Below are 27,067 nucleotides of genomic sequence, written 5' to 3'. Positions count from 1 at the left end.
ATGGGAATGAAGTGAGGAGCACTCATTCTTTTTATGTTGTTCTACGGTATTAAAGAAAAAGGACTCAAATAATATATATTATTGTAGTGGAAGAGGGTGTTTATAAGTATGATATTGATTGTTTTTTAAAGTGTTTTTTTTTTTAAAATATATTAAAAAAATTATTTTTAATAGTAATATATATCAAAACAATTTGAAAATAAAAAAAATTTAATTTTAAATAAAATAAATAAATAAAAGAATGATATTCCAAACGAATGAAAAATTTAATAAAAGAAGAGGCGTGCCAATATCGTGGAGGAATGTATCGTTTTTAGAGACAAAGAAAGGAACATATTCCTGGAATAGCTTGCGAGAAGCAAAATTATAAGAGATCCAAACGACCAGTAGTTCGTCATAGCTAGGTAAAAGAAAAGAGGCGTCGACAGCAGGATTCGAACCTGCGCAGGCAAAGCCCAACAGATTTCGAGTCTGTCTCCTTAACCACTCGGACATATCGACATTTAGTTGACAGGCCGTCAACTCCATATTATTTAATGGTTTTGAAAACAATCTATTTACCTACACTAGTCACTTGGTCTAATCACAACGGCTATGAAATTCTTAATTTCGCAAGCAAATTCAATGTTTTTACTTTACAACTACATTTTCCGGAGCACCTTCCATCCTTTGGAGTGTGAAAGATTGCAATAGCCCTTGACTTTTGTGTTCAAAACTTGCGTGATCGCTCTCTTAAATGACATTCGAGGCAGAGTACAGAAGCTCGTTGCATCAATGGCATGTTGCTGCATATAAAGAAAAGAAAATTCAAGGAGAAGCCTGTACAGTTGATCAGACACTGGCAGGTACCAAGTAAATTTCCCAAGATTGCTTTGAGTTTTGCACGCAGGATACCTTGAGCGTTAAAGAAAATATGAAAAATGTCGGGGCTATGCTTGAATTCGAGGATGGTTTACTCTTTCAACCATCCGTTCCCTAACCAGTTTGATTCTGGATGCATCCCTCCTATGGCGCGCCAATAATTATCAGAAAATGTCAGTGGCAGAAAGATAGAAAAGAGAACGAGAAATAAATCATGAAGGCATAATACACTAGCTCAAATGTTACATGATGCATTTTCTTTCAAAGGTAAAAGGTGCGTGCATCTCGTTAGACAGAATATGTTCCATCCCTTTTTGCATAGCACTTGAAATGTCAGGTGGCACAAGTTAAATCAAAGAAATGCTCCCTGTAGGTTATCAGTAAGCAGGAGACGGATTCCAGCTGAGGCTTGCTAACCAATCGGAGGTGATATACTCCCTGGAATGTGAAATTGAAGCTGTAGATGCCAGGCCATGACTCCTGAGCAGTCCTCCGATAAGCCTTCCATTTGGCTTTCATCTTCCACAACTTGCTCAATAAATGTGCAGACCTGCAGAAGCAGACAAGTGGAGTTAATTATTGGAGCCAAACCCAGTATCAGTAGCGAATTGTTGGATGGAGAATGCGTCCCATTTTTTCCAGGGAAAAAAAATGAAATAAGACAAGGCTGGAAGAAAGAAGGATATATAAAATGTTTCTGGCTTTTATTGATTATCTTTATGGAGGGCAATGCTTTGGTCTGTATCACTATCACCCGACTAAAAGTAATAAACCCCTGATAGTGACAAATTTGCCAAAAACAAGCTTCATTCTTTTAGTATATTTTATCATTTTCATACTTGTAATAGTGGAAGGAGGCCAGAAAATATACAGATTATTCATTTTTACTGGAGCAGAAGCAACAGCCATCAAGCTGCAATGTAGAGTACTCAAGGAATAAGATGAGAAGGAAAGCAAGAGGTACTGACCTGGAAGCCATCCTTGACTATTTCAAGCTGCCTGATAGGTTCACGAGTTGGACGATGCCATCGTTTTGGATCCCAAATGATGATACTATTGAAGGCAAACCCTGACATGCCAGCATCGAATCTCTGAGATCTTCTACTTGATTCATTCACATGCCATCCAATAGCTTGAGTTCCATTACAAATGGAGCCCTCCACGAAATCTTTGTTTCTGTTTACTGTTAACTTGGCAACTGTCCATGTTCTGAACTGCGGCAAGGAAAAAAGGCGTGAACTCTCAACAATATCCGGAGAACCAGATATAACAAATGGAACAGTTTATACACTGTTGTTGTTATCATTTATTAATCAACCAAGCTGTACATATATAGATTTAAGAGAAACTAATCAACACCTACATACAAGAAAGGATGAGAGGAAGACTCCTAGTCTTAAGGAAGTTTGAACTGTTACTAAATACAAGGGAGTTTGAACATGAATGATTTGATCTTCATTCTGATAATGTTGATCTTCATTCTGATATGCCCCCTCAAGATAGGCCACGACTAGAGAGGCCAATCTTGTCACGCAAATTCTGAAATTGTGATCGAGGCAGAGGTTTAGTGAGAAGATCAGCAAGCTGATCTGCTGAAGAAACGTGTGCCACACGTAGAACACCAGTTTGCACTTGGTCACGTAGAAAGTGATAGTCAATAGCTACATGCTTCATCCTGGAATGAAAAACCGGATTGGAACTTAATTGTGTGGCTCCAATATTATCGCAATAGATGACTGGAGTGTGGAGCAATGTAACACAAAGCTTTGAGAGTAAGGAATGAATCCAACACAGTTCAGCTGCAGTAGCAGCAACTGATCTATATTCTGCTTCAGTAAAAGACCTGGCTACAATTTTTTGTTTCTTAGAGCTCCAGGAAATGAGATTGGTGCCAAGATAAACAAGGTTAGCACTGGTAGAAGAGTAGTCATCTTTGTTACCTGTCCAGTCAGCATCCGAGAAGGCGTGAAGTGAGTCTAATACAGTATGAAGGGAGAGTGGAGAGTTGCGTTTAAGAAGAATTCCATCATGTGGTGTGCCACATAGATAACACAAAATTCTTTTAACATAATTCCAGTGCTCATCAGTCGGGGCATGCATGAACTGGGACATTCTATTAACAGCAAACGAAATATCTGGACGAGTGAGTGACAAGTATTGAAGGCTGCCTACAACTGTTCTGTACTCTGTGGGATCTGAGAGAAGCAATCCTGAGGATAATGTAAGTGAAGATGAGTGCGTTGGCAGTGGAGTAAGAACAGGTTTTGACATTTCCATGTGTGTTTTATTAAGCAGCTCCTGGATATATCGACGCTGGGAAAGGAGAATGCCTTGACGTTGAGGAATAACTTCTACACCAAGAAAGTAGGAAAGATTACCAAGATCTTTGAGAGAAAACCTTTTAGCTAGACAAGCAACAAATTGAGATACAAGGTCTGCATTATTACCCGTTAGTATAATATCATCTACATACACTAAAAGGTATAGCAGTTTAGTATCAAGTTGCAGAATGAACAAAGAAGTATCAGAATGTGAATTTCTGAAACCAGAATCTATGAGAATTTTACACAACTCCTGATACCAAGCCCTGGGAGCTTGTTTGAGGCCGTAGATAGCCTTGTGAAGTTTACACACATGAATTGGATTATCAGAGTCAATGAAGCCTGGTGGCTGAGCCATGTAAACTGTTTCTGTTAAGGTACCTTGGAGGAATGCATTGTTGATATCTAATTGGCGAAGAGACCAAACATTAGCAACTGCAATACTGAGCACCAGGCGAATAGTGGTTGGTTTAATTACTGGACTGAAGGTCTCCAGATAATCCACACCCGGTCTCTGATGAAAGCCTTTGGCCACAAGGCGCGCTTTGAACCTATTAACAGAGCCATCAGGATTGTGCTTGATGTGAAATATCCACTTACAGCCGACAAGGTTGTTCACATTAGTTGGAGAGACAAGTTCCCATGTTCCATTGCGAACAAGGGCATTGTATTCGTCTGACATAGCATTTCTCCAGTTGGAATCTTTGAGAGCCTGGGCAATAGTTGATGGTTCTGAATTTGGGGAAGAGATTAACTGTGTGTGAAGGTTTAGTTTTTGAATAGGTTTGAGGATATTATTTTTGGCACGGGTAGTCATGGAATGGAGAGGAAGTGGTGGGGAGGCTGGTTGTGAGACAGGGGAGGGAGGTGAGGATTCAGCTGATAAAGTTGGTGATGAGGTAGCAGCACCAGGAGGCAATTTTGGTGCAGGTACGGTTGGAGTGTAAGAATGCGGCTGGGATGGAAGGGGAACAGAGACTGTAAGAACTGGTGGCAACCAAGAAACTGCTGTAGTGGAAGTGGGACGTGGAAGCATGCTATGGAGATTAGTATAAGGAAAAACAGACTCTACAAACTTGACATGACGTGAGACAAAAGTTTTGGAAGTGGACGGTTCAAAACAAAGATATGCATGTTGAGATAACGAGTAGCCAATAAAGACACAGGGTTTGGATTTGGGTTCTAATTTGTGGGGTGAATATGGACGAATCCACGGATAGCATAAGCAGCCGAAACTTTTTAACTTGGAATAGTTGGGTGCTGTTTTGAAAATTAATTCAAATGGACTAGAGAGATTAAAAGTTGGGGTAGGCATCCTATTAATGAGGTAAACAACAATACTAAAGGCATGATTCCAGAATGTTAATGGAAGGGATGCATGCGAGAGTAGCGTGAGGCCAGTCTCAACAATGTGACGGTGCCTGCGTTCAGAATATCCATTTAGCTCAGGGGTATGAGGTGGTGTGGTCATTTGAGTTATCCCAGCTTTAGAAAGAAAATTTCTGAGGCCTAAATACTCTCCCCCATTATCAGTGTAGAGAGTGATAATGGGGTGTTGAAAATAATTCTCAACAATGGCTTTATAACGTGTAAAAACTTCATAAACATCAGATTTGCGTTTAAGGGGATAAAACCAGACATATTTGGTAAAGTGATCAACAAATATAACATAGTATTTGAAGCCATCAGAAGACAGAATTGGAGAAGTCCAAACATCGGAGAAAACAATTTGCAAAGGATGTGTGGATATAAGTGAGAAAATAGAGAATGGTAACTTATAACTTTTATTGCAGAGGCATGCATTACATGAGAAATCAGAAGTGATAGACGAAGACGATTCTAAATGGGAACTAGTGAGGATGTGTTTTAAAATAGGAAATGCTGGATGTCCTAAGCAACTATGTCAGGTCGTGCATGTGGTTTTGGTGGTGGAGAAGGCTAGAAGTGGAGGAGACTGTGGTTTGAAAGCTGGTCATTCATACACTCCGTCCTTAATACTGCCCTGGAAGAGAATTGCCCCCGTTTGAAGATCCTTCACAAAGAACAAGGATGGTAAGAACTCGACAGAAACATTGTCAGTGATACAAAACTGATAAACAGAAATCAAGTTTCTCTTCATAGTGGGTACACATAGAACATTAGACAATTTAAAGGATGATGTAGGAGAGGATAGATGTGAAGAACCGGTGTGTGTAATTGGAAGATTGGTACCATCACCTATCATAACATCATCGGATCCACTATAAGGAGAGTGTAGAGATAAATTCTCCAAATCTGTTGTCACATGGTGAGAGGCACCACTGTCGAGTAACCATGTAGGAGAGGTGGATGAGTTGTTAGCAACAAAGTTTACACGTGGCTGCCAAGGGGAAGCTGAGTTGTGTGCTACGGAAGGCTCATTATTGGAGGCATTAATCGGAATGAGCTGAAATGAAGGACAACGTTTGGTTGTGTGACCCTGAATGCCACATATTTGGCAGAAGCCTTGATACTGTCGCAGGGGAGGGCGGGTAGGACGATAGGCAGGGCGAGTGTTTGAGGTGAAAGGAGGCCTGAAAGTGGTGGGAGGGGAAGAACGCCAATATTGTGGATTGGCAGGGGATGGATGAGGAGGGTGAAAAATGGAGGTTGGGCGATTACCACGCCATGTATGAGAAGTCTTTTGTGTAGGATTGGCTGTAATGGGAAGGGGTGTTGCATGGGAGGAGGACGTGGCTTCAAAAGAAAGAAGCTTTTCATGCAGTTCATCAAATGAAATGGAAGTGTCACGTGCTTGAATTGCACGAACAAGTTCTTTGTAGTCATTATCGAGACCATCCAGAATTTTTTCAGTGAGGTCTTCTGGATCCATGGGTGCACCTAATATAGCCAGTTCATCAACACTGGCTTTGACAGAGTGAAGAAATTCAGTAATGGTCTGAGATCCTTTGGATGGATTTTTGAGCTGATTTTTAACTTGTTTGATGCGGCCACGTGAAGGTTTAGCATACGTGTTGGCAAGCATGGTCCATGCTTCTTGAGCAGTCCCTGCACAAGAAATAAAAGGAATAATGGTAGGAGAAATAGAGTCAATCAAGGCATTAAGCAGAAGCTTATCCTGACGAATCCAAAGTTTATAAGAGGGATTTGTTGTGGTGATGTTGTCTGCAGTAATGGTTTTGGGAGGGCAGGGTGTTGATCCATCGATATATCCAATGAGATCATATCCAATGAATAAAGTTTCAAACTAAAGCTTCCAGGAAATGTAGTTTGTGGATGTGAGTTTGAGAGGTGTTTGTGCAGTGGTATTTATTGTAATGAGAGGAACCTCATGGTGTGGAAGGCTGGAAGAAGAGATAGTAGATGCTGAGTCGATTTGTGTGGTCATGTTTTATGTTTTGAACAAGAGGATCGACGGTTTGTGACAGAAAAAAGAAGAAACTAATGAAGAATATAAATAGGCAGCTCTAATACCATAACAAATGGAACAGTTTATACACTGTTGTTGTTATCATTTATTAATCAACCAAGCTGTACATATATAGGTTTAAGAGAAACTAATCAACACCTAAATACAAGGAAGGATGAGAGGAAGACTCCTAGTCTTAAGGAAGTTTGAACTGTTGCTGAATACAAGGGAGTTTGAACATGAATGATTTGATCTTCATTCTGATAATGTTGATCTTCATTCTGATAGTTACGTCATAACTAACATAGAAGTCAAGAATATCTTCTGATTCAATTCCAATGGAACAACCACTGTACTCCATTAGAGAACTGAACAACCAGAAACTGTATCCATGATTTCAAACAGACTGAGCACCGGCAAAGGTTGCGCAATATTTTCATAGTGAGTGCAAATTCACATTTGAGACCCCAAATCCTCATCTTCAGAGAGTGATAAGCTAATAGAGATATCATAAGAAATCTCATCCCTTAACTCTTGTTCCTTCACTTGTGGCTCCAGTGTGGTACTATTCTCAAGTCCTCCGCTTTCTGCCATTATTGTTGCATTTCTTGTCATATCTTGATGCTTATTAAAGTTCCCAGTAGCGGATACCACCTCAAACGAAAACGCTTGTTGCTTTGACATTGGATTCACTGATAAATTCATCGAGACAATTGGGGTTAGTCCAACAAAACCCCAATCACAAAACAAACGAAGAAATGGGAAAGGGCCCTCTTCTAAACTTGCCCCTTGGGTTTTTACCTCTCCAAAGGTCTTGAAGATCTTGGTTAAAAAACACCATAAACAAAAGCTTGAGAATCTGACGGACCGAAAATTGATGGTAGCAATCCACCAGAAGAGGGGTAGCTCTGGGAATAAGAGGACTTGGACAAAGGAGAAGCCACTTGACAGGCTTCCCCGTTTAATAAGGTTCCAACTCTAGGCACAGGAGACAATGCTCTCCTTATAGATGCCATCCAAACTAATCCAAAGGAATATCAACCTTGAGATCCACCTCCATACGATTTCAAATCAGTACTACAGTTACTAGAAAATGAGCATCCAAATCCACTTAAAGGCTCATTGTCCTTCCAACTGATTACGATAAATATAAGGTTTGAAAGCCGATAAAGCTGTTCTCTTTCATACGTTTGCTTACAATCTTAACAACTGTCTGGAACCCAAAATAGAATTATATATACTTTGTTAAGAAATCTTCTGGGAACGCGGTATAAACTGTGTTTTAAAAAAAATTAATTTTTTTGTTAAAATTTAATATAGTTTGTATGTTTTGGATCGTTTTGATGTATTGATATCAAAAATAATTTTTAAAAAATAAAAAATATCATTGGCATACATTTCGGTACGAAAAGTTATTTACAAAACAACCATTACCACACTGTCAAATATAATATATTACTAAACACGCAGAGCCAAGCAAAAAATCTTGGATTTGCCAAAATTTAAAACATGTCTCCTATGTCTCAACAAGTTTATGGAAACCAAAGTACATACAACCATCCCTTCAAGCATAGCAATGCAACTTTCTTTTGCAACCTTAACAATGTCATAAATAATAAAAACTAAACCCCAAAAATGCAGCTTTACAAGTCAGTGATCTACAATGAGCCCCCAAAAAAAATCTTCACCAAAACAAACACAAAAACCAAATTTCTACTACCTATATACCCTTAAAGGATGGAGAATGATGCTTAAAATGCTTGATATTAATCACTTAAATGAAATGGGTCATGAAATTACCGCAAAATAGGTCCTGGATCGTAGAAGCTAAAGACCACATTTGTTTTTCAAGATTTTACAAATACCCTGTTTTGGTTCTTGTTGAAAAGTTTCATTTAGAAACCGTTTGGGAACGCGGTGCAAACCTCGTTCTCAAAAAATTCAATTTTTTTTTGCTAAAATTTAATATGGTTTGTATGTTTTGGATTATTTTGATGTGCTGATGTCAAAAATGATTTTTTAAAAATGAAAAAACATCATTGGCATGCATTTCAGCATGAAAAGTTATTTGAAAAGCAACCGCTACCACATTGTCAAACATACTCTTAGAGGGCTTGATGTTTTCAAGAGTCGAGAAATTAATAGAGTAAACAGAGAAAGACTTGAATTTTGAAAATGGAATAGGATTATAGAAATACCAGTGGATTTAGACAAAGGTGTGAGAGAGTAATGGCGATGCCAAGGAAACAACTCTCATTCAAGAAAAACAACTCATCTCCCCCTTGAACACAGCCAAGAAAAGGATCCTTCTTTTTTAGGCTCCACAGGAAAATAACAATATATATTTTTTAGCACGACAAAGCGAATGACCCCTCTTTGTTTTGTTCAACCAAAAGAATGATATCATTTTATTTTTTGCACGACCAAAAGAATAACCTATCTTTATTGTACACACCCAAATAAATGATGTCATCTCCATTAAGTACAATAAAAAAAGAATTATCCTCCTCTATTGGATATGGCCAAGTAAAAGATCCCTCTTCCTTGGATTCAACCACGGGAACGACCATTCTACGTTGAACACGGCCAAGGAAACAACCTTTCTCCCTTGAGCTCAACCAAGAAAATGACGCCATCTTTATTGGGCATGACCAAGAGAACGACATCATCTCCCTTGGACATGACCAAGAGAATTACCTTTCTTTCTTAGGCTCAGCCAAGAAAACAACTCATCTTCATTTGAGCACGACTAAGGGAACCACCCTTCTCCATTGAGCAAGGCCAATGGAGGGATCATTTTCCTTTAAGCATGACTAAAGGAATGACCCTTCTTTTTTGGGCTTAACCAATGAGATGACCCAACTTCTTTGGGCATGACCAAGAAAAGGACCTACCTCTCTTGGGTTTAAACTGGGACGGACCCAATACACTTTGGTAACATTAGTTTAGTAAGTTTGTTGAACTCAACAAAGTTGGTTTCATTCAAAGGATGAGCCTGACTCCCTTAGGTAAGCCAAGGGATAGACCTAGCCCCTCTAGGTATGATCAAAGGAAGCACCCACCTCCCTTGTGCTCAACTAAGGAAGGACCCACCTCCTTTCAGCTCGGCCAAGAGAAGGACCCCTTGGGTCTAGTCTAGGGTAAGAATTCAGTCTCCATGGGCTTAGCTACTTTTTAAATCCTACTCTTCCTACATTCTTAGGTTTAAAAAAATCTCTCAAAGGCCTACCATACTTTTTCCTCATTAAATGCTATCAGGTCAAGATAACATTCTAGCCACTCCTCTCCACAAAAGGATAAAACTTATGGGCAATACGTACCCCATGAATCCTTCAAACTTTAGGTTCATAATCTTTGCTTTCTCAATATTTTTAGCATATATACTTTCAGAGTATATCTTTTTAAAATATCATTGTATCGTCTTTTTCTGAAAAGATACTTACTTAAGTATTTGAGAGTTCACAAATCTAAAAAATGGATATTTTCTATGTTCCAGCCATTAATCACCTTGGCCTATCAGACAATAATTATAAGCTATCAGGCACTTTAGCTAGAGAGAATATGTCAGATTGCTAGAACTATGAGATTAACCAATTATTCAACACATAAACCTTACTTCTAAGCTACTTGGGTTTTTTCGGACATCATCATCTTGATATAGGCCTACTTTCTATTACGTTTGTTATTATTTGATGTGGTACTTTTAATCTATAAGTTTGTTCAAATCTACAGGCACCTTAGCTAAAGAGAATATATCAGATTGCTAGAACTAGGAGATTAACTAATTATTTAACACATAAACCTTACTTCTAAGCTACTTGGGTTTTTTCGGACATCATCATCTTGATATAAGCCTACTTTCTATTACATTTGTTGTTATTTGATATGGTACTTTTAATCTATAAGTTTGTTCAAACCTATATAATTATGTATAAAGTCATAAAAAAAACTATTACAAAATTACTTGTTCACTTACCATCTAGTTCAGTTGCATAATTATTACCGTGAGTGGTGTTATTTTCTTTTCTCATCACTACTACTACTACCACCACTAAAAACCATTATAAAATCACCTGCTTACTTACCATCTAATTTAGTTGCATAATTGTTGTCGTGGGTGGTGATAATTTCCTCTTCTCATCACCACTACTACCATTACTAAAAACTATTATAAAATTACATGTTCACCATTTAATCCGGTTGCATAATTTTTATTGTGGATGGTGTTATTTTCTCTTCTCATCATTACTAGTACTACTAGTATTATTATTATTATCATTATCACTACCACTATCACTATCACAATTACAACCACCATTATTGTTTTTACCACAACTTTTCATGCATTGTTGAAACATTACCTTTTGTTTTTTTTTCTTGCATCACATCATTGAATTAACTAAGATCTTGGACATATACATGATTGCCATTGCTTGTTGTGAGGCATTGGTCTGGTTATAAAAAGTAAAATTAATGACCTTTGGTGCAAGTTCTTTTGTTAGCGAAGAAAAACTAGTAATGTGTTATTTATATGGAGTATCTCAAATCATATATTATTTTTTTAATCTTGATTTTTATTTTAATGTTAATGATGGAAATGATATTTGATTTTACATTTATATTATATAATTTAAAATTAATTTATTTTTAGATTTAAATTGAAATTAGAAATGCTCCAAAACAGAAAATTTAAGATTCCAATAAGAAAATAAAATGCTAATTAGAACATTATCGATGACATTGTTTTTTTATTGATATTTTTACACCAACTTTAGAAATACTTTGAAATCAAAATTTAATATTCCAATAAGAAATTTTTTTTTCAATTAGAACAAAATCGATGATATTGTTTTTTATTAATATTTTTACACCAACATAGAGTTGTGTGATGTCAACTATCCAAAATAATGATGAATGAAGGGAGGGGTTACATTGGTCACTCAACCATGACCACCATGATCATAGTTTTTATGCTATCACTCATCAAACATTGAAAAAAAAAACGTTTCATCTAGGCATAAAAAAACGGAGACATTAAACAAATTATTGGCATATAGGAAATCAATCAACAACTTTTATTTATGAGTAGAGGTACTTGATTAAATATTTCTTAATAGTACAGGGACCAATAAAGGCCATGACTACTCTTACAATCCAATAGACTAATTCGTTATTCATCATGCTTTTCAGTGCCATTTGTTTTGTTTTTTCCACTTCAAAAAGATTTTGTTTATTATTTTTTTAATTTAAATTATTTTTTAAATATATTTTATTTTAATATTAAAAATAAATTTTAAAAAATAAAAAAATATTATTTTAATATATTTTCAAGTAAAAACATTTTAAAAAACAACCATTATTATAATATTCAACAAACTCTTAATCATTGTTTGTTGTTGATCAACTATTTTATTTAAAAAATCTTGGTTTTTTATAAATTAGCTTTTTATTATTTTTAAATTATTTTAATATATTAATATAAAAAATAAAATTTAAAAAATAAAAAATAAAAAAAATAATTATTTTATAACATTTTTAAATAAAAAAAAATATAAACACTTTTATTACGAAATACGAACTCTAACACTACCTTACAAAACCGAAAAACCTCGGCTTCTCCTCAGATCTGTCTCTCGCTCTTCCACTAGAATAAAAAGAAGCGGAGAGAAAAACATATCGCTTCTCTTAATTTCGCCATGGCCATGGCGATTAGGTCTCTGCTTATCTTTTTATGTATCCTATCAATTACAGTCCCTACCTTTTCTCTTTATGAAGATCAAGCCGGCCTCATGGACTGGTAAGCTCCATTTGGCTTTCCATTAAATCGCTTCAATTTAGTAAAACTTGTTTAAACTCCCTATTCACTCAGTCCAAACTGAGCTGATTGCGTATTTTTTGTACTTCAATTTTCTTCTTCTCATACTATAACTTGTTAATTAATACTGTTGTGAGGTTGTTAGAATTTTATTTTTTTTGAATCAGTATTCAGTTTGATTGAATTGTGTTTAGGCATCAAAAGTACATAGGGAAAGTGAAGCACGCAGTGTTCCAAACACAAAAAACTGGTCGAAAGCGTGTTCTTGTTTCTACTGAAGAGAATGTTATTGCTTCTCTTGATCTCCGTCACGGCGAGATTTGTAAGTTTTTTTAATGGATTTTACCATTCAGTCTTTCATGTTAAATTTCACTGCAGAAGTGTTTTTTTTTTACTTTGTTTCCTATTTGTTATTTGAAGGGATTTGTTTTGTGCAGTTTGGAGGCATGTTCTTGGGACCAATGATGCTATTGATGGAATCGATATTGCCATGGGAAAATGTAATTATCTTATTGCTGTTATGTGGTATTTGTTCTTGCTGCTGTGGAAGTGATATTTCCATTACATGTTTTTGCCGATTTATTAGTAGGTTTGCTTGTTTATGTTTTTCAGCAAACATTTAGCATCTCCCCCCCCCCCCTAAATACTATGTGAGGTTGCTTTCAGCACTCGCTTTGTCATCGTGTGTGTCTTACTAAAGGAAAGAATTGTTAAGACTGCTTCAATTTTTATGTTGAGTAAAGGACTTGAGAGAAACAAAAACAATGGGTAGACGTGACAGTGATTTATATTATCCACCTAATTTATAATGTATTGAAAAACCACTTTGCGGTTGTGTCATAAATTGAGCATTGCTCCTTTTATTTTTATTTCATGTAGATACTTTTGCTATTTGGTTTTCTGCTACAAGGCATGAAATTCAGTTATTGCAGTTATGTTGTTTTACTAATCTTCTATATCAATCTTTCAGATCTTATTACCCTTTCATCAGAAGGAAGCATTCTAAGAGCATGGAACCTTCCTGATGGGCAGATGTGGTGGGAATCTTTTCTTCAGGGACCAAGCGACTCGAAGTCATTCTTGTTCGTTTCGGTTAGTGATAACATATTATATTTTTTAAAGCTTTTAATGAACATTATTTTATTGTCTAACTTAATCTTCTATGCTCTCTCCTGTGCTGCTATGGTTTCTAATTCAATAGTTTATTAAAAAATCTGTGCTGTCTTCCTGCAAAATATAATCTTTTTTATTCCTCTTATCTTCATATATCTCGGGTCATTGTGAAATCAGAAAAAGCCATCCAATGGATCATAGTTTAGTTCCTCAATTGAAGTGTTATCTTTTGCTATGTTGTGGTCGCTATTCGTAACACAATATCTTCCCTAATCTCCTATCATTCTTGCAAACCTGCCCTCATATGTTATGCATTTCAGGATTTTCAAAAGAATCTGTTGTTAATGAAGTTTCTGATCTGCAGACAAGCACGAAAGTTGACAAGGACAACACAATCCTTGTTTTTGGTAAAGGAAGTCTCCATGCTATTTCAAGCATGCATGGTGAAATTGTTTGGAAGGTGGATTTTCCTGCTGAAAGGTCTGTCCAATTTGATGTTTTAAGTTCCACATGTTGTTTTCTCAATCTAACCCACATCATGCAATTGATGCTATTGTGATCCCCTTGGTTGCAGTTTTGAGGTTCAGGAAGTAATTCAGCACCATGACAGCAATACAGTATATGTGGTGGGATTTGTTGGTTTTTCACAGTTTGATGTATACCAAATCAATGCTAAGAATGGAGAACTCCTAAAGCATGACAGTGCAGCCTTTGATGGTGGCTTTTCCGGGGAAGTTTCTTTAGTTTCAAAAGCCAAACTTGTGGTGCTGGATGCTGCAAGGTCAACTTTGTTAACAATAAGTTTTCAGAATGGAGAAATCAGCTTTCAGAAAACATATGTATCAGATCTAGTTAAGGATTTCTCAGGGATGGCAGTGATATTACCTTCAAAACTTACTGGTTTGTTTGCTGTGAAAACCAGTACAGCTACAGCATTTATTAGTGTGTCAAGTGAAGGTCAGTTGGAGGTGGTTGACAAAATCAATCATGCAACAGTTATTAGTGATGCTCTTTCATTCTCAGAGGACCGACAAGCATTTGCATTGGTTCAGCATGGAGACAATGACATTCACCTCAATGTGAAGCAAGGTCATGACTGGAATAGTGATTTGCTAAAAGAGAGAATCAAGCTGAACCAGCAAAGAGGATTTGTCCATAAGGTTTTCATGAACAATTATGTCAGGACTGATAAGTCTCATGGATTTAGGGCTTTGATTGTGATGGAAGATCATTCTTTGTTGCTGTTACAACAAGGTGAGATTGTTTGGAGTAGGGAGGATGGCCTTGCATCAATAATAGGAGTTACAACATCAGAACTTCCTGTAGAAAAGAAAGGTGTATCTGTGGCCAAAGTGGAGCAGAACCTCTTCGAATGGCTTAAAGTATGATCTGATTATTTCTCACAAGTTTAACTGGCTTACTGAAGATCAATATTGCCAAAAATCACTCTTTCAAGGCTTGAAATAGATTCTGGTTATATTAATCGAAATTCCTTACTTTTTTCTCCTCCCTCAGTCTCAATCATTTTTAAACTTCTTTATTTAGTAGTAGAGTGAGGGATCTGAATTATTGTTAGATTGCTTTTGTTCTGGTTGCATAGCAATCATTGTTTGCTATCATATTCACTCCTTTGTTAGAAGATTCATCTCATAGACGTCTTCACAGACTCTGTGATTTTGACACATCATATTTTGTTTGAAAATTCATCTCATTGACTTCTTCAGATTGATTTTGACACATCATATTTTGTTTGAAAATTCATCTCATTGACTTCTTCAGACTGATTTTGACACATCATATTTTGTTGTTCCAAGGGACACATGCTGAAGGTTAAGGGTACATTGATGCTTGCAAGTGCTGAGGATGTAGCAGCCATACAAGGCATGAGGTTGAGAAGCTCTGAGAAAAGTAAAATGACCAGGGACCATAATGGATTCCGAAAGCTGCTCATTGTTCTCACTAAATCTGGGAAACTTTTTGCCTTGCACACTGGAGATGGACGAATTGTCTGGTCTCTCTTATTGAACTCTCTACGGCAATCAGAAGCATGTGAAAATCCAACTGGGATTAATGTATATCAGTGGCAGGTTCCTCATCATCATGCTATGAATGAAAATCCATCTGTTCTGGTAGTTGGCAGGTGCAAACCAAGTTCTGATGCACCAGGAATATTTTCCTTTGTTGATACCTACACAGGGAAGGAGCTGAAGTCCTTTGGTCTTGATCATTCTGTTGCACAAGTCATTCCACTCCAGTTCACAGATTCAACAGAACAACGTCTGCATCTACTAATAGATACAAGTGGACAGGCACATTTGTACCCAAGAGCACCTGAGGCTGTTGCCATTTTTCAACTTGAGTTTTCAAACATTTATTGGTACTCGGTAGAAGCTGATAATGGTGTTATTAAGGGACATGGATTGAAGAGCAATTGTGATGGTGAAGTTGCAAACAACTATTGTTTTGGTACCAGAGAAGTATGGTCCATTGTATTCCCCTCAGAATCGGAAAAGATCATTACAACCATAACAAGAAATTCAAATGAGGTAGTGTTCAGTTTTTGGTCAATTTTTTATGATTACCATTTCTTTGTCTTCAAAGATTTATTCACTTTACGATTTATTAACAGCTTTTGCTGGTTAGTCTTTAACTTTCAGGTTGATTGGGATTACAGAAAACCTTTTAAATGAGACAAGCAAGCATCATTTCCAAATATTGCATTAGAGTTGTTCTATGAGGATATGGAATTCTTGGCTAAATAACCTAGTTATGTGCAAAATATAATGGATCTTCATTTAACCTCGGACAAAATGTTGGGATTATGTTAACGAAAAGGTTTTCTCAGGCTTTGAATTAGAAGCTGTGTTTTTCAGGCAACCTTGATACGTTTTTAGGGTCTAAAAATCACAGTTTCTGTAGAGACCATTTCTTCTTGTTTCTTTATCAGAACCTCAATTTCTACCATTCAATTTTGTTGTACTGAAGGTTCCATTTGAAACTTCAGACACAACTTCAATAGGATATCTTGGTCTGCTAACGCTATCCCATGATATGTTTAATTGAGAGCCTTCTGCATTTGTCTCCAGGCAGTTCATACACAAGCAAAAGTTGTTGCTGATCAAGATGTGATGTACAAATATATATCAAAAAATTTGCTTTTTGTGGCCACTGTCTCACCTAAAGCCAGTGGAGATATTGGATCAGCCACACCAGAAGAATCACATTTGGTCGTCTATGTTGTTGATACTGTTACTGGTCGTATATTGCATCGAATGAATCATCATGGCTCACAGGGTCCTGTCCATGCAGTAGGTTTTGCCTTCCACTCTTCATGTTTTAAATGATACGCATTACCTTATTTGTTTTCATTTTTTGCAGGTTTTTAGTGAAAATTGGATTGTCTACCACTACTTCAATCTCAGAGCACACAGATATGAGATGACAGTTATTGAAATTTATGACCAGTCTCGGGCAGTAAGTAATCATTCTTTACAATCTATGCAATATTGTTTTTTCTTCTTATTCTAAACAGGTTTACTTTTGCAAATTGAAATTCAGGACAACAAAGATGTTTGGAAGCTTGTTCTTGGAAAGCACAATCTCACTTCACCTATGTCTTCATATTCACGACCAGAGGTCACAACAAAGTCACAATCTTACTATTTCACCCATTCTGTCAAAGCGATAACAGTTACGTCAACTGCTAAGGGTATCACTTCGAAGCATCTTCTTATCGGGACAATTGGTGATCAGGTTGGTTACAATCTGTTTAGAAATGGAGGTTCCATTGTTGTTTCCTCTTTGTTTTGTGACAACATATGTGGTTCAATTATTTTTATTTACTGTTATTTAATACTGTACAGGTATTGGCAATGGATAAGCGTTTCTTTGACCCTCGTCGGTCAGTTAACCCCACACAATCAGAGAAGGAAGAAGGAATTTTACCTCTTACAGATTCACTGCCTATCATTCCTCAAGTGAGTTGCCTTATATCTTCTTCTCTTCCTTTACCCCTCCGGTCTTTGTCTCACAGTTTAATTTTTAATTTCCTCGAGAGAACACTGTCAGATTTCTGCTTGATCTACCTTCCCTCGAAGTGATCATGTCTGTACACAAAAAAAAAAATGATATATTTTCATCTAGAGCTTGAAGTGATCCATTGTTGGATCCTGTCTTGTTTTCCTCCTGCTATCTTCTACCCAAAATGGTTTTTTTTTCCTTAAAAGATTTTGATTTGGTGACCAATGGGGCACACACACACAAAAACAGTAGCTAACTTGATACATGAGTTCAGCCCATGATAGAAGATCAGAAATCAAGCTGAATCAGGAAACTCGTGTTCGTCTCATTATGGAGCTGTTTCTTACTTTTTACAACTGCATGCTTTTATTTGATGATTTCATTGTTTTTAATGTAGTTCGTTCACAAACTGATCTGACTCTTACTTCTTGCAGTCATATGTTACACATGCCCTTAAAGTGGAGGGGCTCCGAGGCATAGTGACAGTACCTGCCAAGCTGGAGTCAGCCACCCTTGTCTTTACATATGGTGTGGATCTCTTCTTCACTCGCCTCGCACCCTCAAGGACCTATGATTCTCTTACAGAGGATTTTAGCTATGCTCTGCTGCTCATAACCATTTTCGTACTTATCGCGGCAATCTTTGTGACATGGGTTCTGTCCGAGAAGAAGGATCTCAGAGATAAATGGAGGTGAATTCTTTTCTCGATGGTCCCTGTACCCTAACAGTTTTCTTTCTTGTTTATTTTACACTTCGAGTTACTTTCAGTGGAATCAGATTAGGAGGTTCACTCCGAACTTGTAATGTTAATTTTGTAGCATTTCCCTCTAATGGCATCTGGTACTTGCCATTATTGCATCGGTGATCATGTAAATTTGACATTGCTAACGTAAGAAAATTGATATATTCCCCTTCATGCTAGCTCAAGCAAGTGTCGTGGAGGGAAATGCTAAATGGGCAGAAAAAATTTAAAGGCTCTGAAAGAGAAAGCTGGTAAATTGGATATATAAGAACGGGGAGCCTCAGTTGACTGGATTTTGGTAACAATTGTGGTTTCTGAAACTGGGATAGAGAGATGGGCCATAGTCGCTCGAACGATTTTTGTAGTCTTGTTTCAGTCACACCCACCTCTAGAGAGGCTATTGTTGAAGCCCAAAAGACTTGGAAAATGTTTTGTAAGGTAGGAGGATAGATTATTTTTTAAAAAAAAAAATTAATCTAGTATCTCAAGTTAAAAAAAAATATTTAGAAATAGTATAATTTTAATAAAGATGACTAAAAAAAAAATGAAACGGCAAACTAATAGTAACTTTAACCCTAAACTAATCTCAAATACAAACCCTACATAATGTTCTAACTTTAAACCATAATTCTGAATCAAAAAAACAAACTTTGAACATTAATCACTAATCTAAAAAAGAAACACTAATCAATAACTTTAAAAACAAATATTAACTAAATATAATATCTTTTGGTTTTTTGGGTTTTCTTTTCTTTTATTTTTTAATTTTATTATTTAGTGTGGGGTTTTGATTGAATTTTATCTTCAAGGATTGAAATGATAATAAACCCTAAACAAATCAAAAGATAAAAAGGGATAAAAAACAAAAGATTTTATTATATTTAGTTAGGGCTTGTTTTTATGGTTGTTCATTAGCATTTGATTTTAGGGTTAGTTATTAAGGTTTGTTTTTTAGATTTATAATTAATATATTATTTAGAAATTGTATTTGATACTAGTTTGGACTAAGAGTTAAGATTAATTTATGATTTAATTATTTTAATGAAAATTTTTATTTTTTTTAAATTATTATTCTCAATTATATCTTTGTCAAAATTATTATTTCAATTACATCTATGTTAAAAAAAAAAATATTTTTAAAATATTTTTTTGTTGCTGGTGCTTTTTTGCCATTAGAGCATCTTCATCGCATCAATTAAAAGCATAGTTATTAAACCTATCTCAGGGGTTGACCTGGCCAAGAGGCTGGGTCTCGGGTTTCTAGATTTAACTCGGGTTAACTTGGGTCAACTCGAATCAACCTGAAAAAAATAAAAATAAAATTAAAGTTTAAATATCTTATAAGAAAAAATTCATGTAAATATAGGCTATACATATTATAAATAATGAAGTTTAAAAGAATATTTTAAAAAAAATTTCATCCCACATTAAAAAAACATAACTTTTTTCTTGAAAACATAGAGTGTATATACTAATGGGTTTCAAATCCCACATTAAAAAAATAGTTTTTTTCTTGGAAACATAAAGTTTATATACTAATGATAGGTTTCAAATCTCCCATTAAAAGGATATTATATTATCCTCTTTTTTTTTTGGTATAAACCACGCGGTGTCCTGGACGCTAGCCCAGACTAATTCACGCTCGCACCGGATCGGCCCACAGAGGGGTAAAGTGCTCCCCAAGAGAGTTTCTCCATACACAAGGAGGGGTCAAACCCCCGACCTTGCTTAAGGGATGAGAGTGCCGAACCACTCATACTGTGCCCTCTTGGGTATTATGTTATCCTCTTAAGTTGAAGTATTTAAACCAAAAGGTTTTCTATCCCACGTTGAAAAAACATAACTTTTTTCTTGGGAACATAGAATATATATACTGATAGGTTTCAAATTCCACATTTGAAAGAGAGAAAAAAACACCGGGTCTCGCTCGAGTCTCACCCGGGTCACGGGTTGAGCCGCCAGGTCAACTGAGTTTAGCCGGGTCATTGCACCAACTGGTCTTTTGACAAATCCAGACCCGCCCAACCCTCGGGGCGACCGGGTCCCAGGTCGACCTGCCGAGCCAGTCCGGATTTAATAACTATGATTAAAAGAATAGCCAAAATAAAAAAACTGAACTTTTACCTTTTATTTTAGTTTTAACAATTCCAACACGTAAGGTATATGAATAACTAAAATGTGTATTCTTGTTTTGAAATGCTATTTATACACTTCTACATAGAAAAGCTAAAAATAAATTAAAGGACATGTATAGTTGAAAGGATATGATTATATTATATAAAAAATAACTAAATTAGTTATATAATTATATTAAAATTTGTTTAATATAAAATATATTAAAATATAATTAACTCTTTTAAATAATTTTTTAATTGAAATATACTGTAATAACCAAATTTTTGAATAAATAATAAAAATAAATGGATAAAAATATATTTGAGAATGAGGTTAAAACAACATAAATTCAATATTCAGAGATGAAATTCTCAAATTTGAGAGTAAATTGGTTAGAAATTGAAGAATTAATAAGTGTGGAATTTAAATTAAAATTTGGATTAGTTTAATTAATGAAATCGGTAGAATTAATAAGTTTGCAGACTTAATTAAATTTTGATTTAATTAATTAAATAAATTCAGGGATTTAATTGAAATTAATTCAAGGGGTAAAATTAAATTTATTGATTAAGGGACCCAATTGATACATTTCAAAACATCTGAGACCAAACTACAATTTGTCATTTTCCATGCCAAATGACGCCGTTTTGGATCCTACTGTTCATCATCTGTCTGCAAAAGACCGGTTCAACAGGGGAAAATCCAGCAGATCATGGCCACTATACCCACGATGCGGCCATGATCTCTCGCCTCCACGATGCCCACCATTTCTGGAGGCAGGGACACCAGACCTTCTCTGGCTTTATAAAAGCCAGAAAAAGGCCTCAGAAAAGGGGACGAGCGGGAGAAGCAGGGGGCAAATCACGAACCGAAACAAAAAAAAAAACAGAGGACGAGTGGAAGACGAATAACACGGGAAGGAGAAAAGAAAAAAAAACAAAGACACAGGGGGCAGGGGACGAAACAGGGGACACACAGACGAAGAAAAAAAAACAAGGATTATACAGAGAAGGAGAGAAAGGCAGAGGAGCAACACAGAGACGAGTATTGGCTTTGCCATTGCCTTCGTCCTTACAGAAAAAGAAAGACCCATAATCATTCAAAACGAATTCACAGTAGGCTGGCCTCTTCATCATCTTCTTAGTTCCAAAAGCTGCTGAGAAAGCAAAAGAAAACGCAGACAAGTTAACGCAGAAGGAAGACAAAGGGAAGCAGTAGGCAGCGTTGCAACCATCTTCGCCTTCTCCAGAAGCAGGTACGCCCGTTCTTCATCATTTTTACATTCTTTGAAATTCAAGTGTTGCAAGAACACTGTTTATGCACGCGTGAAGATGCTTCACACGTGCATCCGGTTTTTGCCTAGCCGGGTCACTGGCTGAGTCTAATTCAACCTAAATGGACTGAGCTGGGTCCAACCCAAAATAATAAAATAAAAATAAAATAAAATAAGTGCATGCATAAAAAAATAAATTTATTTTATTAGTTTATTCATTGACACAAGAGTTAGGAATAAAAATATTAATTTAAATTTATTTTATTTTATTTTAGCTACGAAAAAAAATAAAAGACTATGCACATGCAAATAAATAAATAAATTTATTTTATTGGATTATTCACTGACACCAGAGTCAGGAATAACAATACTGATTTAAATTTATTTCATTTTATTTTTAGCTACGTGTTGAAAATATCCATAGTCGAATATTCACTAACGCTAGAGTTAGGAATATTACAAGCAAACCATCATAGCATAAATCAATAAACTTTTAGCAATTTAAGACAGAACCAGAAATGCAACCTGCCTCATGCAGGATGTTTAAGGGGTGATAATATATTTTCTTTTACGTAACCAGTCCCATACAATATCAATTTAAGATAGAATCTCTGCTGACCAGTTAGGGTTCGCCCATAATACTAGGTGATGACTCTTTAAACAAGATCATTCTCTATTAAAGAACATAATACTAGAAATCCATTATTTCCAAAGACTTATTTTTAAGTCAGTCGAATACCAGAAATCTATTATTTTCAAAGACTTAATTTTAAGTCAGCCGCAATATTCGGGTGTGACAATATATATAAATAAAAAAAAAATATATTTATACTATTCCAAAGGTTATTTTTATCAATTTACCTCTAATCCTATTGAGGAAAAAGGAAAAGTAGCCGTGGAAGGATCCATCGATTGGTGATGGTCATTGTAACTGTACTATATGATCTATCCTTTCTCACTAGTTAGTTTCTGAAAAGAGAAACAAAAAAATCTCATAAAAATCCCTTTAGTCGATGAGATGCAATCCTTGCGAAGAAGAAGGTGAGTTTAAATACAGTTCCAGGGTAGGAAACACAAGATTGACAGCAAGGGAGAGAGTTGCTGCAACTCTTTATTGTGCACAGCGAGACCTCTTCATCTAAAGTTTGCATGATCGACGCCTCGAAGATGGAAATTAATGACACCGTAATTTGTATGATCTTTCTGGAGCCTGTCCCGTCCACCTCCTCCCAGTCAAGGACACACTCGCCGGCATCTCTGCACTGTTTCTCTGTCGAAAGTACTCTGTTCCATAACCTCCCGCCCTCTCTTCCATAATTCAGAACTCTTTAACAAGCACTGAAATGGCTTAAAAACACCCTCCCCAAGAAACCAAGCTCTCTGTCTCTTTGCTACCATAAAACCCACCACCCAAAACTAAAAATCCAAGCCACCTCAACTCTTTTCCTGTGGTTTCCTCCGCCAATGAATGCACATAAACTAATCTTAGTCCCACCACTCCTAACCCACCTTTTCTCGCTCTACCTCCCACCACAACAAGCACCACCACCACATCCTCCCCAGCAACATTCTAACCAACCCCGCCAAAAATCCCTTCAGGCTGAATCCTCTTTCCACTACAACCTCTCAAAGCTTCACCCAAGGCAGATTCCCTCTCTCAAACTCCCCACCCCATACCAACCCAAACGTCCTAAACCTGACCTGAATCAACGCTCCACCTTCTTACAACAATTGGCAACACTAGTGCAGTCCACCAACCTCCAAGAACTCCTCCACATGGGTGAGCTGCAACTTACCAAAGGCTTGGAATCTGAGCAACTTTCTGCTCTATATTTTCTCGAACATTCACTCGTATCCGACGCGCCATCACACCAGGTTTGCTCAGTACCCGAATTAATACGCAGGTGGTGGCAAATTTGAAAAACAAAGGAGGGGCAAACCCGGCAACCAAAATCTTATTAGCCCTTTGCTTGTCGGAGGAGGCAGTGGTAGAGGTGGCGATGGAGCTCAACGGATTTCCAGCGGAGCGGGCATTAGCGGCGTTGGAGCTGACATTACCGTAGAGAAAAAATGAGCTCCTGAAACTCCTGCACGAAAATAATATTTCAAATTTATTATTACTTAGGAGCACATAAACATGTAACTATGTAAGGGCAACCTCTTTACGCAGCAGATAGAGTTTTTAAATATTTTTATGGATGCGTTTTTTTGTTTTTTTTAATTGAGAAATTAAAAGTTATTGCACAGGTTTATTATTAGTTTTTTCCCTATGTGACGCGGCATGATAGTTTTTCAAAATAAACTTTTATTTAGTTTTGTTGTAATTAAAATAGATATTTGCAAGAAAAATAACAATTTAAATTCTCAAAGAAAATATATTTTATTTGATGAATTTTCATTTTCTTATTAATATATTTTAATTAATTTTAATAAAAATATATATGTTCTTTTATTAGTAGCATATTTTTTTAATAAAAAAAATAAAAATCATTCAAAAAATATTTATAAAAATCTCAATTATATATATGAATTAAAGAGGGCCGGAAAAAATATATCTTTTCAATTAAAACTCCCCTTCCTTCTTCATTTATTTCATTTTTTTTTATATAAAAACATGTTTATGAGAATAATTACTTTTTAAATATAAGCTTATCACAATATGAAAAGCAAGGTTTAATAAAAAATAGAAAACAAAATCATAACTCAATAATTTATACATAATAAAAGAAAAAACTAAAAAATAAAAAAATATTGTGTAAAATATTTACAATATAAATAACAAAATAAATATTTTATTTTCATTTAATATTCGCATGCAAATATTTGTTTTATAAATCTTGCATATTAGATTCATATATAACAATTCACAAAGTAATTATTAATACTATGATAAAAAAAAACACTAATCTTATTTGAAAACAATGAAGATAAAAAAAAACACTAATCTTATTTGAAAACAATGAAAATTTTAATAATATTTAATTTTAAATATTTTTATTTATAACGATTTAAAATAAAAGAAAATTGTTAACAAAATTGAAGGGTAATATAACAAGAAACCAGGTGCTGAGCTTTAGAGGATTGGCCCACGACCTTGGTTAAAAAATATAAATTTAAAGCCTTATTTGTTTTCTGGTAATTGATTTTTAGAAAATCACTTTCCAAACTTTTATGTGTTTATTTGCCAATAGAAAAGTTGATCAACAAAAAAAAATTTCCAATTAAAAAAAAAATTGGCTTGGTTTTCAGAAAAGTGTTTTCCTTTTATTTTTGGCTGAAAACACTTTTCGAAAGTTGTGAAAAATTTAAAAATATCATATTATTTGCTGATTATATCAAATTTGGTCCTGAAACTTTTGATTGCTATATATATTGTTTTTAATGTTTATTCTTCAATTTCATCCCTTAGAATTTAATTTTTATATTAATTTTGGTCCATAATTTTATAATTATCATTTACTTTTCCCTTATCATTGTTTAATTGAAATTTTTTATCTATCAAATTTGGTCCTTATTCTTTTGATTGTTACCTATTTTATTTGAAATAATTTCTGAAATTATTATTATTTTAATTTCTTCATCTTTCAATTTTTTTATTTTTTAGATTTGATCTCTATTATTTTTATTATTATTTATTTTATTTGAGATAATTTATGAAATTATATTTTTTTTTTCAATTTCATTCTCATTCAACTTTTTAATTTGTAAGATTTGTTCCTCGTGATTTTAATAAACTTGAAAAAAAATAAAACATTAATAAGTTATTTTCTAACTCATTTTCCATGACATAACCAAACACTGGAAAATGTTTTCTAACTTATTTTTCATTACATTACCAAACATCGGAAAATAATTCACTTTCCTGGAATTCACTTTCCGAAAGAAAACTACTTTCCAACAAACAAACGGGGCCTAAGAGGGTGTTCAGAAGTGTAATAGTGGTTATTTTTAAAGTGTTTTTCATTCCAAAATATATTAAAATAATATTTTTTTTTATTTTTAAAAAATTATTTTTGACATCAGCATATCAAAATAATCTGAAAATATCAAAAATATATTAATTTAAAATAAAAATAAAAAATAAAAAATTTTCAAAATGTGTAGTGCCAAACACTGCCAATTAGTGCATGTGAATATGCAATTTCAAGCTTGCATGTTTGGCTCTTTTTGAAAGTAATAAATTGTAAATTCTAAACTTGTTTTTATTAATTAATATAATTCTTGAATAAATTTATATTTATGATAATAATAAACTTATAATTAAAAGGATTAATATAACATAAATCAATATTTTTTTTTTTTGTTAAACCTCTCTTTTATGTTTTATTTACGCTCAGCCTTTAGGAGAACACCATTAATAACATCATCGATCATTGCAATTAGTGTCATTGTTTATTTCATAATTAATATCATAATAATCATTAAAATAAATATTACAAATTAATAAAGAATATCAATCTATTTTTATTTCATCATCATAAATAAGATTATAAAAAACAATGTCCTTTTCTACCTTAATATCTAGTCCGCTTGAGTGTTCAACTTGTTGCTTGTTTTCTTCAAGTCTAGGTTTAAAGGCAAGAGGCCTCTGGTTGGTGCGAAAACCTGTAAATCATCTTTGATCCTTAAGTACCATGATGAGTGCACAATGATAACTTTTCTCGGATCGAATTGTGAAAATATTTTTCTTTGAAGAATTTAAAGTTTGAATATACCCAAAAGAAAGGAAGTGCTCCTTCATCTCCCTATCATCTTCTCTTATTCATAGATCTTGGTTTTCCCTGTCTTTCACGAACTTGTTTCAACTACTCCCAGTGTGTATATAGCTAATCAACCAAGATGGAATTCTTTCTTGGACAATATTAATGACGTATTTCTCATATCAATTTTTTTTTTGATGAAATCGAGAATATATATATATATATATATATATATATATATATATATATATAATAAAAAGAAAAAACCTGATCAATATGGATAGAGTTTTTTTTATTATTATTATCGTGGGGTGTCCGGGCTAGCTTGCGCGCACCACAACTATTCCCCACGGTCCACTGAGCATCCTGCAAGCCCAGTGAGCAGGTAAGGCACCGCGGGGGTGACGGACGTGCACATAGAGGATTGAACTCGGGATGGGGACGGAACAAGTCACACGGTTGACCACTGAGCCAGACCCTCAAGTGCATATGGATAGAGTTTTAGTTATATAGGTTGTAGCTTAGACATCAGCCTAATTATAAAAAGAAAAACAAGGGAACATAAAACTATATTAATAAAGCAAGCAGTACAAAAACTATATAAAAATCAAAGTTTAAGCTCGTGATTTTTATATAGATCGGCACTAGTATATCAAATTCCACACAAAATCAAACCACACAAAATGCATTCATATCGATTTACTATATTCAGAAATTTA

General features: G+C 35.0%; 1 protein-coding gene and 1 non-coding gene across 2 annotated transcripts; one reads left to right on the top strand and one right to left on the bottom strand.

The window, feature by feature from the left end:
- Positions 1-419: 419 nt before the first annotated feature.
- TRNAS-CGA (transfer RNA serine (anticodon CGA)) lies at positions 420-501 on the bottom strand. The gene has a single exon. It is a non-coding gene; the product is annotated as a tRNA-Ser (tRNA).
- Positions 502-12,177: 11,676 nt separating this feature from the next.
- Positions 12,178-18,439, top strand: LOC133674116 (uncharacterized). The gene is made up of 12 exons (XM_062095102.1): positions 12,178-12,367; positions 12,580-12,707; positions 12,823-12,885; positions 13,356-13,477; positions 13,863-13,978; positions 14,073-14,880; positions 15,313-16,044; positions 16,585-16,806; positions 16,877-16,972; positions 17,057-17,251; positions 17,362-17,475; positions 17,953-18,439. The coding sequence occupies exons 1-12, from the start codon at positions 12,267-12,269 to the stop codon at positions 18,211-18,213; spliced, it is 2,958 nt and encodes a 985-aa protein (XP_061951086.1). The 5' UTR covers positions 12,178-12,266; the 3' UTR covers positions 18,214-18,439.
- Positions 18,440-27,067: the final 8,628 nt, after the last annotated feature.

Source organism: Populus nigra, chromosome 15, assembly GCF_951802175.1.
Source record: "Populus nigra chromosome 15, ddPopNigr1.1, whole genome shotgun sequence".
In the NCBI taxonomy this organism is placed as follows: domain Eukaryota; kingdom Viridiplantae; phylum Streptophyta; class Magnoliopsida; order Malpighiales; family Salicaceae; genus Populus; species Populus nigra.
Note: the sequence above shows the minus strand (reverse complement) of the source record. Positions and strands in the feature narration are given on the sequence as shown.